The sequence below is a fragment of the Chanos chanos genome, chromosome 1 (assembly GCF_902362185.1).
Source record: "Chanos chanos chromosome 1, fChaCha1.1, whole genome shotgun sequence".
Classification (NCBI taxonomy): domain Eukaryota; kingdom Metazoa; phylum Chordata; class Actinopteri; order Gonorynchiformes; family Chanidae; genus Chanos; species Chanos chanos.
In genome coordinates, this window is record NC_044495.1 from 58,625,405 (window position 1) to 58,647,204 (window position 21,800).

Below are 21,800 nucleotides of genomic sequence, written 5' to 3' on the forward strand. Positions count from 1 at the left end.
TTTCTCGTGTTAGATATTCGATTTAAATAAAGGAATATCTCTTCAAATGATCAGATATCAGAGCGATAGATTTGATCTCTTATTCTAGAGCACTAGTGTCAAACTCCAGTCTCTCCAGTTTAAAGGTATATATATCTTCAAATACTCATATTGTATAGGTATATTTCAACTCTGTACTATAAAACAACCCACATCCATCAGTCAGTTACTGCATAAGGTCCCATTCTGTCACTGAAACAGTCGTATGAAGCGATACTGGAATTTTCTCATCAAATAGATACTTACCCATCACTTATCTCACGCTGCAAGACCAGTCTGCTATGCATTTTCCTGTTTTTGTTTTTTTCCATATCATCTCTCTCTTTCTGGCCTTGGGCCTTGGCTGCTTTGGTACTAACCACCCCCCCCCCCCCGCCCCCCCCATGCTTTCGCCCGTGCTGCAGACTCAGCTTACGCCCTCTCAGGAGACAAGGGTACGGACGACCAGTTCGACCCCATTCCCGTCCTCATCTCCAAAAATCCCAACCAAGGTAAGGCTGGCAGGAATGGAGAATGGGGGGAGGGGTGGGGTGCGAGGGGGGGGAGGGGGCATGTACCTTTAGACTTTAACCTCAGGTGTCGCAGTGCCTCTGCTAAGGGTTACGTGAAGCACTTTGGCTTCTAGAACGTTCTCGTCGTCCGACGCATACCATCGGGGGAAATGGCACTTAATTTCCTGTCATCATTAACGATCAGTGATCATTTTAGACTGATGCAGTTTAGAATCAGTGTGTTTTGATCACAGAAGGTAGTGTTTTGATATTGTGGGGGCGGGGGGGGGGGGGGGGGGGGGGGGGGGGGGGGTTTGCTCGATTAGTCTTTCTGGAACTTTCTCCCACACATATTGACGTTACTCACAAATAACCCTGACTTACTTTCTTTTTCTTTCTCTCCTTTCTTCCCGCCATAATCCTTTATTTTAATACCCATCCTTCTTTTTTTTTTTTTTAAATATCCATTTTTTTTTTTTTCGGTCGACCCATTTTCCCTCGCTTCTTTCTCTTCCTCACGCTTTTCATGTTTTTTATTTTATTTTATTTTTAATTTCCTGGCTTGCTCTTGACTCCTGCTCCTTCATTTCACGTTCATCCACTCTCTCCTCATCTCATCTGCAACCACCTGCTTATCTCTCTCTCTCTCTCTCTCTCTCTCTCTCTCTCTCTTTCTTTCTCTCCCTCTCTTTCTCTCTCTCTCTCTCTCTCTCTCTCTCTCTCACTCACTCTCTCACTCTCTCTCTCACACTCTCTCTCTCTCTCTCTCTCTCTCTCTCTTTCCGTTTGCTCCTTCTACCCCTTCTCTCTCTTTTCCTCCTCCCTCTCTGTCTGTCCCTCTTTCCGGCATGTTCCAGGTGGTCACTCGCGCAGCAACAGCGGCGGCTCAGAGTCCGGTCTTCCTAACCTGGCCCGCTCCCTGCTCCTGGTGGACCAGCTCATCGACCTGTAGGGAGAGCCGGGGAGGGAGGGAGGGTAGCGGAGGAAGGAGGGGGAGGGATTGGTGGAGCTTTAAGGCTGATATTCCAACCTTCAAAGTTTAGTTGGAGCAGGGCGGGGGGTGGGGATTGGACGGGATGGGAGGGTCGAATGTCCATCTCTATTTCCTTTCTGCTGGGGAAACTTAAAACAACAACAACAACAACAACAAAAGAAGGAGATTCCATATAAGCAGTAGTTTGGGTAGAACCCACTTTTTCTCCTGAGTGGGAGATACCACCCCCAACCCCCCCCCCCGTGTGTCTCTGGTGTGGCTGTTGTCATCCTGCGGTCTGCTTTCGTCGCTCTGATCCGTTTGCTGTCGCTTTGTTTTTCATTTTCCATTCGAATCCCGTTCTGTCTCTGTCTCCGTCTCTGTCTCGCCCGTTTGAACCCTTTCTGTGTTCTCTCACCGTTTGCCACGCTGACTCCACCCACCGAATCGCTAAACCTGACAAGACCACGCCCAGACCATCTTCATCACCTCTTTTCTCTGCATTATGCGAAACCAGAATTCAGATCCTCAGTTCATAAGTCAAAGCTTCCTTCTCAGAAATGTGTGCGTGTGTCGGTCCTAGTTCATCTGTTTAGTGCCTCCCAATGCCACGTGATGCTCTCGCCTTTGAGTGTCAGCGCCCGCCCCTTTTTTTTGACGGCATCACATATCACGACGTTACGCACGCTGAGTGGATTCAGTGACCCTGTTCCCTTCCTTTCCCTGCCAAGCTTTGACCCTTGACCTCTATAAAAGGTCCAGGGGCACAGTATGAACTTTAAGCTCTGCATGCGCATTGGCTGTAAGAAACCTGTCTTCACAGAAACCCTCCAGTCCGACCCTCACTGAATCCACACAGCTCCGCATTCTCTCCTGGAGTCATTTCTGGTCATTGTCAGCTGTCAGAGTGTGGGGGCAGGGACAGAGTGTGGGGGCGGGGACAGAGTTTGGGGGCGGAGACAGAGTTTGGATGTCAGATTCGTGTGTTTTCATCTGTTTGGTTTAGCATACAGATGTCTCTGTCAACGTGGTTGTGCATGGAATATGTTTGGTTATTTGCTCAAATCAACCGTTCATTCGTTCACTCATTCACTCATTTGTTTGTTCTTTTGTTTGTTTTTTTTATTTGTACATCCGTTCTCTGCTTGTGTTGCTTATCTCAGTCCATGTCCATCTTTGATCAAAACCTCCGAATATGCCGTTGTCTTTTGAGTGTAATTCATCTTAGGGTCGACAGCTTTTCGTTTTTTTGTTTTTTTTTTCCCCCTCATGCTGTAACCAAGCCTGTTTTTGTGACAAATATTCCTACCAAAACATATCTGTCTATAGGAAATCCCCTTTAAAGAGGTAGTACAAACAAAACAAAACAAAAAGAATATTTAAAGTGTGTAATATTTTAAAAGAAATGTCTTATATCATTGCTCATAGTTAATATGACTGTGTGTAGCGTTAGAGAATGAATGTATGGAGTGAATCTATATTGAATCTATATTGTTGCTATTATGATCAGATTATCAAAGATTCTTTATTTTAGTGTGAAATTGTATATCAGAGTGTGAAGATCCAGCACCCCAACCTCCCCCTTTTTTTTTAACTATACCAAGTTTTTCCTCCTTTCTCTCTCTCTCTCTCTCTCTCTCTCTCTCTCTCTCTCTGTTTCCTTTTCTCTGGATTGGAGAGTCGTTGATAGAGGGTGTGGTTTGGTGTTCTTCTGGTCGGTTATTGGTTGAGAGAATCTCATGTGTAAAAAAACAAAAACAAAAACATCTTTTATCTGTCAGGTCAGAAGGTCAAAGCATATGCTTATCACAAGTCAAAAAACGTTCTTTCGCTGTGACGAAAAGGCTGCGTCAGGTCAGGGACTGTGCGAGGTCCTCGTTAATGTCTTTAAACGGACAGATGGGAAGCAGGCGCTTTTGAATACAGGTTTACTGCTACGACTCTCCACTCACCTTGACTACTGACCTCTCAGTTAGAATGGGGTTTTTTTTCTCTCTCTCTCTCTCTCTCTCCATTTGAAGCTATGTGAAATAGAATTTTGTTTGTTTGACTTCCGCGTTGATTCTATGAAACGTTGAAAGATGAGCCTATGCGTTTAGGATGTTCGTTACCTGATATCTTTGCGTGTTTTTCTTTTTTGTTTGTTTGCTTGTTTTTTTTTTGTTTTTTTTTTTTATCAAGTCCATCCACAGACACATCATCAAATGCACAGGATGTCACTTTTGTCATCACATTCGTTAATTTATTTATTTATTTATTTATTCCCCCCCCCCCCCCCCCCCCCCCCCCCCCCCCCCCCCCATAAACCAGCTCATCTCAAACTAAGCCAAGTAAGTTTGGGGGGAGGGAGTTAGAGGCGTGACCCAATCAGAGCAGACAATTCTGCTTTTGTAGAACCAACCACGTCTGCATGATGATGATGATGATGATGACAGAAAATTAAGCGTGATATCTTGGACAGTTCATTCGTTCAAACATTCCTTCAGCCTTAGATTTCATCACTCTGTGTAACATAACACATTTCTATGAACCTTGAATTTAAACTGTTTCAGTGAGATGATAACATGGATGGAATAAGACATTCCAGTCTGAGTGGATGGCAGCTTCTTCATCTATGTTTGACAGAACTCTAAAAAAAAAAAAAATGACTGCATTGCTGAAAGCAGAGTTTGTTTTTTAATTTGTTTTTTGTTTGTTTGTTTGTTTTTTTGTTTTTTTTACCCCCTTAGTAAAGCTCAAAGTTAGCACAGCAGTATCTCTGGCTTGTTAAGGCGGCTTGCAGGAAGACAGCCTGAGATGTATGAAAGGGGTTTTTGTCTTTTTTTTTCCCCCTCAGAGTACCAGGAGACCGTCCTGTGATATCTATTGGATCTAACAAAACAGACTTTGAAGGTGTTTTTTTTTTTTCTTTCTCTCTTTGTTTTCCCTTTAAAGAACTTCTTGAAAGAAACACAACATCTTATTTTACCCTTCTGTTTTATTTCCAGCTTCAGGTCATTCGCACCAATGTTCACATCAACACGATGAACTTTTGATTTCTCGACCAGTGAAAAACGACGCGTGTTAAGAGAGAGAGAGAGAGAGAGAGGTTTATGTTTGTTCGACGGTTGTTTTTCGTTGTGGAGAATCGATGATACGTCTTTTTGCGTGTTGAAATCTTTCTGTGTACAGAGCACATGACGGAATTGGATTCCTGACGCCTCTGTTCAGTTTTCTCTCTCTCTCTCTCCATTCCTCCCCCTTCTCTCTCCACCTTTTAATTTCACTCTCTTTCAAATGTTTTAAATCATGCGCCTCGAGATGTAAATTCAGGGTTACTGAGAATATGAATGATGAGTGATTCAAACGGAATTTTCTCTGTTACCCTTGGAGACGATTCAGCACTTTTTTTCCATTGAGCTTCAGTGTTCAATTGAATATATAAAAAAAGAAAAATCACATATCAAAATGATCAGGAATCGGAACAAAACCCCAATGCAGGACATTCTTAATAGAAATATTCGCATATTCGGAAAGTGCAAAGTAAAACACAATCTCCATGGATTCGTGACTACTCGTGTAATACACTTCAAGTTACGTTTTGTTTCAGGTCAAAGAATTTGCCATTTCATTCTGTTTTTATTTAATGAGTAGTGGGGTTTTTTTTTTTTGTCAGTAGGACATTTCAGAAGAGTATAATATTTACCGATTAAGTGAATTACTTCATTCTCCTCTCTAATTGTCTCTCTGTTTTTTCTCCTTTTTTTCTCCCAGTTTAATGTTGTACAGTTTGGTCTTTTGCCGATTTCAGTGTGGCTAACCTATGCAATACAACAGTATAGCTTCACGTTACTCGTAGATATGCCACAATGTTGTTGCTCTGTACCCTAGCATTGGCAATAGTTTTACGTGTGTTGCAGTGTAAAACTGATGTACTCGGTCTGTGTAAAGAGAAAAACAAACAAACAAACAAACAAAAAAAGAACGAAAAAAAAAAAAAATGTCATCGCGATGAAAGAAATCAATCTGAATATCTTGTTCCATTCCTGTGTTGCTGCAAAGATGTATTACTCCAGCCTGCGTTCTCTATTTTTATGAGATGATTAAAAATGAACTCTGAACCAGAGAGACGTTGAATAAACATGTAAATGTGAATGGATACGTGGAGTGTGTCTGTGATCTGTCTCGGATGCATGACAGAAACACCCGCTCATTTTCACTCAAGCCTGAATGAAATTCGAGGACAGTGTGAATTTGAAGTGTAGAGGATAGAGTGCTGAATCTGAATTGCGAATTATGATGTCATCACAGCTAAACTGAATTAGCCAATAGTATGCGTTATGATGTCACTGGAATTTCACACATTCAGCTAACAATGTTCGTTTGAGTGTTATCAAACTATGATGACTCGTTTAAGATGACAGTCAATGGTATGAATTTGAAGGACAGCATGTTATAATGTCATTAAAGCTGATTTGAAATGGCCAGTAGTTTGAATTTGAACTGTGATTCAGTTTTGAAGTCAGCGGAGTTGATCTGAATTGAGCAATAGTGTGAATCCAAACAATCATAAAAAGTGACTCAGTGGGTCCATTTCAGCATTTCTGTCTGAAAACATGTATGCTTTTTTCTTTCTTTCTTTGTTTCTTTCTTTGTTTCTTTCTTTCTTTCTTTCTTTCTTTCTTTCTTTCTTTTTTTTACCCCAAAGCCTAAATTTTCAGCCATAGTAAGCCCTTATTGTAGGATGGGAATATATTTCCTGTTGTTAGCAGCTTAATAATATGCTAACCCTAATGTGGGACATTACTCTGTTTTCCTAGTAGACAGCCGTTAAACATTAAGGTCATACAAACCACTAATCAGTCGCTTGGAAGCGGTCACAATCTAACAAAAGACGACTAATTTCGCTATGACACTGACAGTTATGTCAGAAGTTTGTTTAATGCACAGCAGTAACCCCACAGTGTTTTGTTTTGTTTTTTTCTTTCTCTCTCCTGTTCCAATGCTCCCAAAAGGGGGGGGAGGAATACATGATCTCCCACATGGTCCCACAATCACTGCCTTCGCCTTTTTCTCTCTTCTTTCTTTCTTTCTTTCTTTCTTTTTTTAAACTTGTTTTGACACACTCATCACCTGTCCACTTCTCTAGGCCTCTGGCCTGAATCCTAGCATGGTGTCACATTAACCTTTTCCCCCCCCTATATGCTGCCCACTTTCTGCGTTTCCCCAAGGTAAGACTTCACCCTGTCTGTGTCTTATCTTACGCTCCGTGTTTCTGTCTCTTCTCCTGTCCCTCACAGTGCTCGTGTGGACCCTGTGTGTAGCGTAGAGCTGTTTGTAGTAGATGCTGTTTGTCCGCCTAAGCTGCGTATTGTGGTGTATTAATCATATGATGTGCTGGTTTTTTGGTTGTTTTTTTGTTTTGTTTTGTTTTTTTGGACATCAGATTTGCAAAATCGTGGTGTTGTGTTTTGGTTTTTTTTTGTTTCTTTTGGACTCAGTCATCCTGTGTATGTTGTGAATTGAGTTTGGGTCACCTCTCTAGCGTCACTGATCCACATCTGTGATACTTGTCCTTTTATTCGGAAGACGAAACTGATGCCTCATGTTTGTCCGTCTCTCTTCTCTTTGTTTCAGAGGATAAATTGAAGAGCAATGGCTACAGGACGCTTTTGGAAGGGGGTGAAGTCCAAGAGTGTGAGACAAGTGCTGATGGGGCCTGTCTTCACTCTAGCGAGGAAGAGGAAGACGATGAAGAAGACGAGAAAGGTGAAGAGCCGGGACTGGTGATCAATGACAGTGAAGGGGCAGGCCATGACTGCAGTGGATCCAGACCTTTACTTCAGGATTCGGATGAGGACGAAGACCCGGGACAAGAACAGAGTACCAGCTTCCATATATCCCAACAGTCCTCCCATCATCCCAACTCTATCCCACAATCCTCTGCGATCTCTCAGCAAGTCCAGCAGCCGGAGGCAGACGTAGACGTCTTCTCAAAGGCTCCCTTTCGGATCGGCCAGGAGGCTGAGGAAGAAAGCGACGTGTTTGCGAGAGCCCCTTTCCCGCGACCGGCCGCGGCTCCTCCCGAACAACCCGACATTTTCCTCCAGGCACCCTTTGGTCGACGGAGGGAGACCACGGGTGTGGTCTACACCCATCCGTTCTCCCAGCCTAGCACACATCGCCCACCTTCAGCCACCACCCACACTGCGGTTTCGGAGCAAGCTATCCTGGGTCAGGTCGCCCACCGGCCCTTCCGCCCCCAGGCTTTGGCCAAATACTCCAGACACTACGAGGGACATCATCCCCAAGACCCCGATGTCGCCCAGGAGGCGTCCGACCCAAGTCGACTGGTAGCGAGGAGCTCTGGTCCTGCAGGGGCCTTCCATTCCTGGACGTCTGAAGTGGGCACCGCTGATCCCTTCATCTCTGCACCTTTCCACCTTAAAGGACCTCAGGAGAAACCCTGAAGACTCCTCAGCCTTAGGGCCCCACTGAGCGTGTGCACTAGAATAAGCCAGATAACGATTTACGGTGTCCACAGGACTTAGGGGCTTGGAGTGTAAGACTGCATGGATTCCTGTGACTGAAGGGGCCACCTTTTGAGTCTATGATCCGACCAAGCTGAAATAACAAAGATCTCAAGATATTCTTGCAACAACAACAACAACAACAGCAGCATCAACAATGAAACGCTCATAAAATACAAAGTTTAGAACGAACACAACATCCAGAAGCACATCCATGCAGTCCACGTGGCCCTTTTTTGCTGGATTTAGATTTACGCAGTGATGTCACGAGAGCTTTGCTCAGTCTTTGGTAGAGGGTTATGGATCATTAGGTGTGTGTATTCTGCCTACCTCAGCTTACTGTCATGCTGTTACACCTGATCTCTGTGTCTTTGTCCAGCTCGCACCTAGACCTAGTGTTTTAGTTGGTGCGTTTCCGTTACTTCTGGGTCGAGAGGGGTTTTTTTGTTTTGTTTTTGGTAGTCTCCACTACATCAGCTTCAGTTACTTGCATGTGAATTGAAGCATTGCTGGAGTTCTGAAGAGTGTAAAGAATTTTGAGATTTGATTGTAAGGAACTTCCAAACCCTCTCGGATGTTTTGTCCCTCTCCTTAAAGAGCGCACTGGAGTCCCAGGGTGGAAAACATAGCGGAATACCAGTAATGGAGTAAACCCTCTGAGATTCCACCCTGGATTTGAAGCGACCTGCCCTACTGACGGGAAATTGAATTGAAGGCACGACGTATCCAAATGCTGATCCTTAGTCTCATTCTCTCTTTTTTTTTTTTTTTTTTTTTATAAATGAATCCATATCTTTTGCCACAGTTTGTATAAACTCCTTTTTTTTCCCCTCCAGATACTCATTTGCACAGCACGCGCTCACAAATGACCCAGACAAGATTCCAACATTTTGAGGAATTTTACCATCATTCTCTCACTCTGTTGTATTATGTTAATTTATGAAGACACAATCAGTGTTGTGAAGTGGGGTTGAATATATATATTTTTGATTAAGACATATTTGCTGTATTGGCCTTTTAATGATCTTATGGTGTCATTTTTAATTTTATCATTTGGGATGAAGACTTTTTTTCCCTCTTTTGATTTCATTTTTAATTCAACGTTTCTTAAATGCTGAATTGTGTTGCACAGACACCAAGCTGTAGTCGACTAGCACAGAGACATCAGTCATATCTGTGTCATTCTGTTTCCAACGCTGCTTTCGTTTTGGAAGGAATGTTTAAAGATAACAATGCGTTGATCGTACGATGATCGTATGGTCGTATATCTATACGAATATACAAAAGTAGGAAACCTCCAAGTTTCTTGCATCACGTGGGTCCACAGTATCCTTTATCAACACTGTTATTAATGGACAATCATGTTGGTTTCTCTTTCTTTTGAAATTAAGACCAATCCTCATTGTTTTGTCCTAGCTGACCATTGAGTATTGTATCGAATGAAGTGTTGAAAAGTTCTCGTATAGGAAACGCTGTCACCTGTACATTCACTTCACCAATCTTCGTTCTCACCATCATAACGTTCAGCGGTTTCTCTATGCACGTGCCTGAATATCCCCCCGCAGTTCGTCATCTAGCCTACATTCTCCGCATTCCACATTCCCTCTGTAAAAATCTCTTTTTGTTTGTTTTTGTACGTTAGGGTTCGGCATCACATCATCACGAGTTAACAGAAGCCGCTCCTACTGCGCACTACAGACACCTTCCGCGGTACTATAAGAGATGTATTCCCTGCAGCGCCAACGAATGCTTTAATCACATTCGTTGGGTTGTTTTTTTTGGGGGCACCATCTCCTTCCCTAGAGCACTATCACTTTCTCTGACTCGCTCTCTCTCTCTCGCTCTTTCTCACACAGACACATGCATACGTATAGATATACACTCGATTGTCATATCACAGATTTATTTTCTTCAGTCCATAGACATTGGGCAGTTGGCTCTTACCAATTGCCAGACCCTGTTAGCTTAGCCTACCCTGCCCCTTGTACGGTTTTTTTCCCTGTCTGTCTTCCACACAGACGTTCTCTGAGACCACTAAAAATATGAAGTTGCACTGTGCTAGTGTGCACTAGGATCTATGAAACTGGTATCTAAACAAATAAAATGTAAATGTGTATGATTGTTAAAGAACCAAGTGATTGGTGGTGAGGTTTGCATTCTTCTTATCACAGACAGTTTCAGAAAGGCATTTTATAATGAGTTCATTTAGCGCCACCCCCCTTCCCTTTTTCCCCCATCCAGTCCCCCCACCCCCCCCCCCCCCCCCCCCCCCCCCCCCCTTCCCTTTCCCCCCCCCTTTTTTGTCCCTTAGAGCGTTATAGAGCTTGGTTGTTTAGCCTAGGGACATGATGCTCATCTCTCGAAAATACTTGAGTTTGAATCCAAAGCACTTGCCTGTACTGAAAACTGTCATGATTATATTGTATAAAATAAAGAAATTATGATAATTTAAAACAAACTATGCCTTCGTGTCATTATGACTCAAATGAGAATTACTGCTCAATGGGCTTTTGAAGTGTGATTTGTTATTCATTTTTGTAGTATTAGTGATATGGTATGCTCAGGGAGGACACCCTATCGTGCCGACTTCCGCCCCGCAATGAAAATTGAGGATGTGACGTAAGTAAACTTTGCTGTCCTCACAGGCATGGCGACCTACAGTCGTGTGGGAAGGTTGCGGAGTCTTTATACACTAATAAAACAACAGTGAGTACTCACTTTATCTCCGTGGTTTTAATGAACTGTACATATGATCATATAAGAATGCAGATGTCTGCGTTTACGCACGGGAAATGTTACTAACGTGCTCTTGTGACTAGTCTGTTTCATAACCTGGCTGTCAGTGCTCGTTGTCCAACAGGGACTGACGCAGTTAAATTTAATCTCTAATGAACTGAGCTCTCTGTTTGCCAGCTGCAGAGTTTCTTTGAGAGCCATACAAGTAGCTTTGGTGTGTTTACCCTGGTCTTGTGTATGGTTTGTCTTTCTTATGTGCAATATCGCCAATTCCGAACTCAACCATGCTAGCAAAGTATAGTCAACCTCCCCTCTCTTGGGATCTAAATCCTAATCTCACGTACCTGATAGAAGTTATTGTGCCAATCAGAGTAGAGTTCCCATAATCTAATCTGTAATCTTGACTACTGTGTTAAAACAGCGCTAGGGGGGGGAATTTTAACCAACAAATCCTAATCTCGCAAACCTGGTTCAAATAATCGGACGCGATTTATGACGTTGATTCATTGAATGAAGTGTATTTGATTGTGAATATGATAAAATCTGCTGAAAGAGGAGTCGCTACCACTGGCCTAGAGTATACTTATGCCGTCACCGTTACAAACACGTTATTCTGTTGGTCGATTGAGTTTACCAGTTTGTGGTTCAGCAGCACTTACTCGGATATGCGCTGGGGTGTCATTTTGCTACAGTTAAGCATCACAAATTCTCCAAAAAAAATCTTTCATTGTTTCATTCCATTAAAAGACAAAATATACGGAGTTTCCATGGACTGTGGGTAAACAGATCTACCCGTGGCCCCGTGGTCAGTAAAACATGGCCACAACTACCCGCGTCGTCAACTATGTTTGGTAAGTTTTCAAAGTCTAGGTTATGTAACGCTACCCACCTTAATGAATATGTTGTCCTAACTTACAGAGCTTCTGTTCCAATATTTATTTATGTATGTACTTATTTGTTTGTTTGTATGAGTATAACACCAACATCCATGGAGATAAAAATTCTTCTCTCCCTGTCTAGTGAGAAACATGTTTATACAAACCCAAGACACTCCGAACCCTAACAGTCTGAAGTTCCTGCCTGGGCGTATAGTGCTGGACTCGGGGACTATGGACTTTGCTGCTCCCCGCGATGCTTACTGTTCTCCGCTGGCCAGGTGCGTCGTCGGCTCATGTTCCAACGCTACTTTTCGTCACTGAAATGACACTGTTAACAGGGGGAATAAAACATATCGAATACTATTGTATTGATGCATGTACATTGGTTTTCTGACTCGGGATAAATTTTAAACCTCTCTGGTTTGACCCCAGACTTTATGTAACCTGTCCTCTGTTTTTTTTTTTTTTTTTCTGTGTCCTCCATTCTACAGACAGCTGTTTAGAATAGATGGAGTGAAGAGTGTCTTTTTAGGGCCGGATTTTATCACCATCACAAAGGTAACGTATGAGAGAGCGCAGCGAAAACTTTATTTAGTTACTTATGTAAATCTCACTTCATTCGGTCGTTCTGAAACACGTACAAATGAGAGTTATGAGAACTCGACCGATTTCAGACTAACAGCGACGTCGAGTGGAAGGTGATCAAACCCGACGTCTTCGCTACCATTATGGACTTCTTCACGTCAGGACTCCCCGTTATCAACGAGGAAGACGCTCCGCGCGCAGACACAGGTCTCACAGCGGTTTTCTACTCTCTCTCTTTTTTTTTTTTTTTTACTAAAACTGTGGATATATTTCTATAGTTATTTTGGATTAAAGGTAGTATTAAACTTCTCACAGTAGAGACGATCGTTTGTCATGTCAATATTTGCTCTCTGTTCTCACAGCCCCCTCTGATGACGATGACGAGGTTATCGCTATGATCAAAGAGCTACTGGACACTCGCATCAGGTATCAAAACACGTTCATTCACATTCGTTTACATTATGTTCATTTTGACCGCTCACATTTTGACCACGTCTTTAAACCACGCTCGTGTCGGCGGGCGGAATTTAATGCGCACATTAACATCACTTAAGTAGGCGCTAGTGACAGATACACAGAGGGAAAGCAGAGATTACCTGCAGACGCGTTTTTTGATTCCACATTCATAGACACAGTAAAGAAAATATAATGTTCTCCTTGGACTGTCTTATAGTGTCTTTTTAAAGTTTACCTAGTTCAGCGTGAATGTCAAGTTCAAATAATTGCAGTCTGATATACACAGACACACAGGTACACACGCATATATATATATATGTGTGTGTGTGTGTGTGTGTGTGTGTGAGAGAAGTGCATTGTGCCATTTTATGTCAGTCAGACAAAGATGACATAAACCTAATCTCTAAAATCCTGTCAGAATCCTAATCTGTGTTTATTACAAATGTCCCATTCCCACTGACCAGGCCCACAGTCCAAGAGGACGGCGGCGATGTGTTGTATCGTGGCTTTGAAGACGGAATCGTGAAACTCAAACTCCAAGGGTCCTGTACCAGTTGCCCCAGCTCCATCGTCACGCTGAAGAGTGGCATCCAGAACATGCTTCAGTTCTACGTCCCGGAGGTTGAAGGAGTAGAGGAGGTGGGGAGCTCTCGCTTTTTTCCCCCTCTGACCTCAGTTTAACCGAGCACAAATATCAAAAACACGGCTTCATTCTTCAAACCCTCTAGACGTTTGAATTTGATCTGCTCAAAGTGGAGATCATGTTTCCTGAAACTAATTGTATGCTCTCTTTCTACTCGTTAATAATCGCATCAGCTTTGTTGAGATTAGTGTTAAAAATGTAAATTAATATTAGGATGCTACTCTTTAGGTTTGAGTAGTTTAAGAGAACCTTTCTCTGGAAGAGCTGGAAGGCACTGTTTTGTCTTAGGCTCAAGCTCTCCCCTGCCAAAACGTTTTTTTTTTTTTTAACTTCTTCTTTTGTCGTCTTTCAGGTGAAGGATGAGGATGGGGGGATTGAACAGAACGCCCAGGGATGAGTGGGGCCGGTCGACATCTCGCCTCCTACAGACATTCCTCTCTCCTCCTCCTTCCCTCTCTCGCGTTAACCTGTAGCCACGCCTCCTTCCCTTAGCCCTGTCGTGTAGCCGAAGGACCGAGCGTTGTAGAAGCTGTTTAACGGTGCGGCTACGAATCAAACAGATCGGAATACTCTTCTTTTAAACGATAGCTCCTACAGGCTGTAGACGGGAGACGGTCTGACTTTAAATTACAAAAAGCATGTCAAGTCCTTTAAACTGTCTGCAGTGTTTTCTAATAGACTTTTTTTTAGAAATATATTTCTGCCGTTATCGTTATCACTGGTGGATTCTATGTCAGATACGCACAATTTTGAGGAGTCACATGGCTCAAGCAATAGCTTATGAATATCGGTAATGACCCCAAAATTCACACAAGACAAGTTGAAATGTAAATATGGCAAATACAACGAATTATTATTTATATACCATAACGGTTTATTGAAAATACCTGGGATTTTTTCGACGGAAAGAGTTATTCTGTGTGTAACACCAAACGTTACAAACAGTGGTGAAGATACTGTATCTGAGGATTGTCTTCAGCAATACTAAAGTAAAAAAAACAAAAAAACTTAACCTCTGTTTTGAGTTCTCCACTAGATGTCGGCTTTGCACTGGTTCCTGTTTGCCTGCAGCACAGCGAGTTTCATTTGTTTGGACAGATATCAGTATTATGCGCTTCAGCTAATTGTAATATTTGTTTCCAATAAGCTGGAACTATCCCTCGTAAGAGCGCACAAATTTCGACAGTCTAGTCCAGGGCCACAAATGAATGTAATATTAAGGAGTTGATGTGACGGTGCAATAAATAAACTGAATAAAGTTTTACAACACCGAATGGCGTCTTTGCTCTGTATGTGTGAACTATGGTAGCGATATAATGCTTTGTACGCGATAAACAAACGTGATGTCGATATAAACGAAAGGTAATATCAGGGTCCTCTCTGAGCATGCACATGGACTTGATACAAAACTAGTTCTCACGTTAAATTTTATGCTTAAGATGTGACCCAATTAGAGTTTTGCTAAATAACAGTCCTCGGGTGTATGAAAAAAAAAACCAGAACTGTCAGTTAAAACAACATAGTCATGTCTCAGCCGCAACAATTTATGTTTGTACCACAAAAAAAAGAAAAGAAAAAAAAGTGACAAGCCGTGGTGAGCAGCAATTCAAACTTTATTCTGAGGAAATAATAAATAAGTCTTTGTTTGGTTTCCATATTTTGTCAGCCAGCAGAGTAATGGCATTGATCCACAAACTTTCTTTAAACATTATTTTTGAAAAACAGTGACGTGACTTATGACTGAACAACATTATGGGCTAAAAAAAGGAAACAAAGCAATGTACGATGAATGGACAACAGTGGCCTCTCGTGGTGAAAATAACACATAACCCCTCGACAATCACAACGTATCACAGTCACAGTATTTCAGAGAGATAAAAATCTACTTTCCTGCATCACGTGGTTTATAAAGGTCTAAAACGACAAATGAAAATAAATAAGATCGTTACCGACCAAACCGACCAAACTCATAACACACAGATTCAGTCTTCTTAAAGTGCATTGGGGAAATATTAGTCCGTTTAAGGTGCTAAGTTATTATCATTGTCATATCAAAAGGCGAAATTACAATCCATGACGACAAGCACAAAACACGGGGACAGATAACGTTTTTCTAGTGACAGTTCCCTCCTTAAGTAGCCTCCAGATAATATTTGTGTTTATTAGCGGAAACGAATCATATTTCAACAATCAATTAAAATTTATTTCCAAAATTCATTGTTGTTTTTTTTGTTTTGTTTTGTTTTGTTTTTTTGGAGCGGTGGTTAAAACTGGCATTCGCGTAAAATTAACAAGTTTAAACGTAACAAACGCTTTCATTGGTTTATGGCTGCAAATTAGTACATTTCCTCGATTGAACAGTACAAAAGTAGCTCAGACGGTCAGTAACGGTTTCCTGTCCTAGATAATCGCTCTCGATGAACGCAGTAACTCTCAGGCATAATTATACGCACGGAGCTTTCTCCTAAGCTGATATCTAGTGATTGGTAAAAAAAAAAAAAAAAAAAGAAAAGAAAGAAAGAGAGAAGAAAAAAAACAGCACACAACACATTTACACATTTTCATAAACCACTCATATTTGACAAACCAAAACACAATCACTACAGATAAAAAAAAAAACAACAAAAACAAAAAACAAACAAACAAAAAACCCACACACACATTTTAAAACAGAAATGACCGGAAACATCAATAACGCTTTTTGTACATTGCCTTTTTCTGGAAGGCACTGGGCATTCACGTTTAGTTATCTAGAGGACGGGTTCCGCATAACGCTGTGCTTGCCGCGAAGGCACGAAACTCAGTCGAACAGTTTTCCAAGGGTCCCTTCAACATCTCCTTCCAGGACTACATGCTATCAACCTCTTTTTAGGACAGAGATGCCAAAACCTCCTTCTGGAAATTTACCCTCCTGTAAAACGTGCACGCAAGCCTAGTCTAAACACCTCTAGCTCTACTACTGAGATTCTCCTGAAGGTCTTGATAGAGAACGATGTTGATTTAAGTGTGTTAAACTGGGGTTGCTACTAAATTGCACAGGAGGGTCACATCTCCAGAAGGAGACTGTGCTCTAGAGCAATGAGAAGAGTCAGCGTTTAGAATGACAGAAGCTGGATCCGAGGCGAGCGCATTTCCGGGGGGGGGGGGGGGGGGGGACTTCACCCCGTCGCTAGGTGATGACGTCGTTAAAGGGCACGCGGGCCTCCTCTTCCCCGTCTTCCTCCACCAGCAGGGCGGAGGCGGCGGGGCGGGGCCGGGCGGGGCAGAAGAGCATCCTGACGAGCGCCACGACCACCTGCACGAGGAGACGCAGGACGAGGAAGGCGAAGGGAACGGTGATCTGCATCAGGTGGAAGATGGGGGCGCTGAAGCGGCTCAGCGCGCACGTGAGGAAGTACGTCCCCAGCGCCACGCAGGGGTACAGCCCCAGCTTGGCCAGCATGAAGGCGTGGTCCCGACCCCCGTAACGCACGTACGGGTGCAGCGTCTCCCGCTCGAGGAACAGCGCCGTCACCCAGATGGCCAGCTGGAAGATCCCGGCGAAGAAGATGATGACGCAGCTGATCTGGATGGCCTCCAGCTCGTTCCGCGAGTTGGGGGGGAACTCGTGGGTGAGCTGGTAAGCGAGGGGCAAGCCGCCCACGCACGCCAACGAGAAGGTGTTGAGGAGACCCATCAGACGGGTGGTTTTGGTGACGTGGAGGAAGAGAGAGTGATGGACGAACCAGAGCAGCCCGACTGTGACGAAAGAGCCGAAGTAGGCCAGGTACTCTGGGCCGTACTGCTGCAGGGCGGTGATCAAACTGTCATTAAACTGCTGCTTCACTGTGTTTGGGTCTGGCACGTTATCCTCACTGGACACACACACACACACACACACACACACACACACACACACAACATGAGGAAAGATACAGTGATTATGAGGGTATTTCAAATGTTCTTGTAAGATTTGGGTTACACATAAACAAAATGGGAAAAGGAGAGAAACCAAAGACATGGTGTTGACTGAACCGTTGTTGAGGCGCTTTCTGGTAATTAAAACGTCCTACAGATATATTCAGCTACATGTTCGATGCAAACATCATACATTTATAGTGAAAACTATATCATATATTTATCAGTGAAAACAGCACAAAAAGTAATGGAACGCAACCTACATCTACAGCACTGAATTTCAGCATGTGACTGTCTGGTTCTTTCAGTGTTTAGTCCTGAATTATCAGAAATTCTAGAATCCCAGTACCCCAAAAGAGACATGGGAGAAAGGTCGGGTTTACAATAATTTCCTCTTTTAATGCCACGTGACCGTGATTGGTCAGAGTAAAAGGACTCTGCTCTCCAATGTTATTTTTGAAATTCAACCAATGCAAACAGCAGTTGGTTTGATTATTAGTGACACACACACACACCATATGTCTAAGATGATGAGAGTGGCTACGATGGCGTAGACTCCATCGCTGAAAGCCTCCACCCGTTCCTTACTCAGCGGCTCGTTTGGGTGGTACGTGTAAAACAGGACCGATTCCGGGCTCTCCTCCCACTGTTGCCCTGAGGGAAACGCAGGAACAGAAACGGAAAAGCCGCGTGAGGTACGGGACTGATGCCTGCACTCAAACGGCTGCTGTCACGTGACCAACCCCCCCCCCCCCCCCCCACATAAACCAAATGAGAAGAAGAAAACAAACTCGAGATGAGGTGTTGACGAAAAATATTGATGAGGTAACTCTGCTGTTTCAAATATCCTAAAGATATATCTAATAACTTGTTCAATACAAGCGTTATAAACATACTGACACTCTTTAAATACGTTTTCTCATTTAATATTCCAGAGACATCACTGTCCAAAGTCCTGTATTTCCCGTGTTTTAACAGGACACTGCGTGTGAATTAGAAAGAAAAAAAAAGCAGGCACTTACCAATGGCTTTGTTACGGATCCATTTCACAGACTGAGATATGTAGGGAAGGAATATGACAATGGCCAGAAGGGCATACGACTGTGAAACAAAACCGTACAGACACAATTTCAACCGCCGCTCGCTCGAAACGCTTCACCTGTCGGATTAACGACAGTATCAAATGCGCGGCACAATTTAATACATCAGAAAACCACATAAACCATTAACATGTGGGGTGTGTTAAGGCATGCGTGCAAGTCCCACTCCGACATATTTTCCGCTTGAAAGATTTCTATTGCGAAAAAAATCGCAATCCATCCGCAACCGTTGAAGTGATGACGAGTTAAAAATAAAGATACTGAGTGATGTCTCCGTAACGTGATACGCGAGTCGTGTGCTTTTGAGTGACAGTGAAGCCGTGACTCACCAGCTGGAAAAAGATGAAGGAGAAAATGGTGGCGATAAGACACATGACGGGCACTCGCATGATGACTTTGAGGATGTGCCTTTTGTAGTACGACTGATTCTCCGATATCTGAATCTGCTCGCTGAGTAGAAACGGACGACTGAACCCGTACAACACGATGAGGGCCTGCAGAGAGACGACAAACTCTCAACAACGACAACAACAACAAAAAAAAATATGAAATACAAAATACAGAACACGAAACGACGACTGGAATTTACATTGAAATAAACTATAATGAATGCTTTGCCATACTTTAAGTATCGGGTGCTTGAGCTGTAAAAACCGGACCTCTTACTGTATATTCTGATCAAATCAGTCTAACTGGCTTTTTCTGTTACCTTTTTATAGTAACTGAAGTGTATATTTAAAATGGCAGCTTTGTCTCTAGTTTGACTTTGTTAGCTTGTGCCAGGCCATCCGTGCATGGTCGTATTCTGTGTTCTCATGTTCACTGTGCCCATACAGTTAACTTTGCTATGCTGCAGGGTAAGACAACAGGCCGCGAAAACAATAAGTGAATAAGTGTTTACTTCAGATGTCAAATACCCCTTCTTTACCTTTGGAGATGCAGTAAAACCTTTGTCAGTTCATTTTGGGACTTGCTGAACACCCCTCTCTAACAGGATGATTCATCTCCCACAAACCAAGGTTACAGGCAAGATCTTTTCTATCAACAACTCACCTGAATTAAACCAATCACCATCACACAAGCGCAGAAGAGAAGAATGCCAAGGATGTGTTCTGGGAATGTTGCCATCAGAGTGAACTGCAGGAGGAGAATTAAAAAAGACCAGTGAACCAGTATTTTTCGGTTTACGACCCATAAAACGCTGTGCGTCAGCGTGTCGATTTAGGGCGTGTTCCTGTTGGGAAGGAACGATATCTCGCAGAGTTGTGTTCAAAACGGGTCCAAAACATACAGTCTCCTCAAAGTTGTTTTACAATTATTCTGTTTTTAACTTTCAGGACCTTGAATGACTGTTGATTAATGACAAACTATTAATTGCGTTTCAACGAAGGAATCAAAAACACCAATTTCTTTTCTTCTAGTGAAAAAACAAGGGATAGAAGAAAGGTGAGATTTATATCTTATTGAGAACAAAGGAAAAATTTGAGAAAACAATACTAACAATAAAAATTAAAGACACAAAGATAAGAAGAACTATCTTCAACTTTTGTCAGTACTGACATTTGTCCCATTTATGAACTGATTATACAAACTTGAGCCAAAAATAAACAGAGAAAGGTACCAAACACACACACTGTGACAGACACACACACACACACACCCTCTCCCTCTACCAAGACATACACACAAACACACACACCTTCTCCCTCTACCAAGACATACACACACACACCCTCTCCCTCTACCAAGACACACGCACGCACGCACACACACACGCACGCACACACACACACACACCAAGACCCTGCTCCATACCACTGGACACAGTGAGTTTCCCAGTGAGTGTAGACTCTCAGTTTCCTGGTCTGAGTAATACTCACAGTGTAAGGGAGGAAGGTAATAAGCATCATGCAGGCCTGAAATAGCACAGAGACAAAGAGAGAGAGAGAGAGAGAGAAAGAGAGAGAGAGAGAGAGAGAGAGAGAAAGAGGAAGTATAAGTACTGCACACACACACCCCCCCCCTCCAAAAAAAGAACTTTCCATTTCAAGGAAGCCTATTTTGAGGTCTTTTTGAGCTGACTTAATTTTAGGGTAAAGTTCTTTAAGAAAAAAAAAAGTTTTAAGGGAACATCTCTGTCTCCGTAACCTGCACAAGGCTACGCAGTGAGTTGCCTCAAACAAATTAAGAGATGTTGCCATTTTTGTTGTTGTTTGTTGTTATCGTTTATAACAGTGTCATTAAGATATTCATGTCAGAGAATAATGAAATGAGTGAGTCCTCCCTAATGTACCAGTAGGGCCTCCACTGGAAAACCAGTAGGACCAGTAGGACTTCCACTGGAAAACTCACCAGGTTGAGCAGAGCAAGAGTATCATCGATACGCTCAATGACCTGAAACAGCCTGAAAACACACACACACACACACACACACACACACACACAAAACCCTGTTAGTGCTACCAAGTATCTTTTCAACACACTCCAATCTCCTATTCTTTATCTTATTACCAAAGTTAAGCAACATTTATCTAACGAAATATACATGTTGATTATTGTTCTTAAGTTATTTGTTTTTTTGTTTTTTTTTAAATGATTGACAGGGTGTGGGATCATTAACCTTCTTTTGTTTTTCCTTCCCTGTTATTCTGAACCTCATTAAAACTCAGCCACGTTATTTTACTCTCCCACACACATTAACTCGATCATGGGACAGGTGTAAGAACGAAAACCTGAACCATGTCAGGGTTTCTGCAGCCACGCCTAAAAAGACCATTAAACAGTTTCGCTGTAATCCAGCACTGACGTGTTTGATTAAATTAATGCATGCCTACAATTCGTGCTTTTTTTCTCCCAGGCTGGAAACCCTAGTGCTCCACTCATGGCAAGAGTGAAGAAGACTAGGATGGTGACGATGATGATGATGATGATGATGATGATGATGATGGTTAAGCATTAGTGTGTGAGGAATTTTTTTGCAAACTACAGGGTGGGCGTAAGTGCAATTCATCACAGTGATGACAAAGGGGTGTGTCGCAGGCATTGTACACAAACTGTCGGCCTGAATTTGAGAATAATGCAAATATGCGGTCACCTAGAGAATCACTGGACTCTGGTGTATCACACTTTGAGTTGACCTCACCTTATGTGGGCAGCCCAGGCGACGGTAACAATCAAAAAGGTCATGAGATAAACGGCGATCTTTGTGGTGAGGAGCGCGTGCATGCTGTCCTTTAACTCCTGAAAGACAGAAACCAGACACTTAATGGTTAATAAGTGTTATCATTTTGGTTTTGGTTTTTTTTCGCTGCTTTGTGTTGCTTTGCGGTTTGCTGACAGGTTTACAGTTGCGTCAACTTTGTGTGTGTGTGTGTGTGTGTGTATTACAGAGAAAAGCTCATTTACCTCGTCGTCATGGAGTTTTGTATGTGCAACGGGTAAGATCTGAGGATGAAAAAAAGGGGGAATTTTAACAACAGCATTAAGAAACATC

At 42.7% G+C, this 21,800-nt stretch overlaps 3 protein-coding genes across 3 annotated transcripts in view; 2 read left to right on the forward strand and 1 right to left on the reverse strand.

The window, feature by feature from the left end:
• aak1a (AP2 associated kinase 1a) overlaps nucleotides 1-8,064 on the forward strand; it is a 39,066-nt gene extending 31,002 nt beyond the window's left edge. The window contains exon 18 of the mRNA XM_030778925.1: nucleotides 7,120-8,064. Coding sequence (XP_030634785.1) covers nucleotides 7,120-7,952 — 833 coding nt within the window. The 3' untranslated portion in view covers nucleotides 7,953-8,064. The remainder of the gene's footprint in view (nucleotides 1-7,119) is intronic.
• A 2,582-nt stretch (nucleotides 8,065-10,646) lies between these two features.
• nfu1 (NFU1 iron-sulfur cluster scaffold homolog (S. cerevisiae)) lies at nucleotides 10,647-14,560 on the forward strand. The gene is made up of 8 exons (XM_030778935.1): nucleotides 10,647-10,718; nucleotides 11,496-11,599; nucleotides 11,769-11,904; nucleotides 12,118-12,184; nucleotides 12,301-12,418; nucleotides 12,574-12,637; nucleotides 13,132-13,306; nucleotides 13,663-14,560. Exons 1-8 carry the CDS (start codon nucleotides 10,660-10,662, stop codon nucleotides 13,705-13,707), a joined length of 768 nt encoding a protein of 255 aa, XP_030634795.1. The 5' UTR covers nucleotides 10,647-10,659; the 3' UTR covers nucleotides 13,708-14,560.
• A 1,919-nt stretch (nucleotides 14,561-16,479) lies between these two features.
• Nucleotides 16,480-21,508, reverse strand: tmem175 (transmembrane protein 175). Its single transcript, XM_030787733.1, has 8 exons — nucleotides 21,450-21,508; nucleotides 20,660-20,711; nucleotides 20,188-20,223; nucleotides 19,361-19,444; nucleotides 18,637-18,801; nucleotides 18,230-18,308; nucleotides 17,723-17,861; nucleotides 16,480-17,164 (listed from the first exon to the last, which is right to left on the reverse strand). Exons 1-8 carry the CDS (start codon nucleotides 21,491-21,493, stop codon nucleotides 16,480-16,482), a joined length of 1,284 nt encoding a protein of 427 aa, XP_030643593.1. The 5' UTR covers nucleotides 21,494-21,508.
• Between the last annotated feature and the right edge of the window lie 292 nt (nucleotides 21,509-21,800).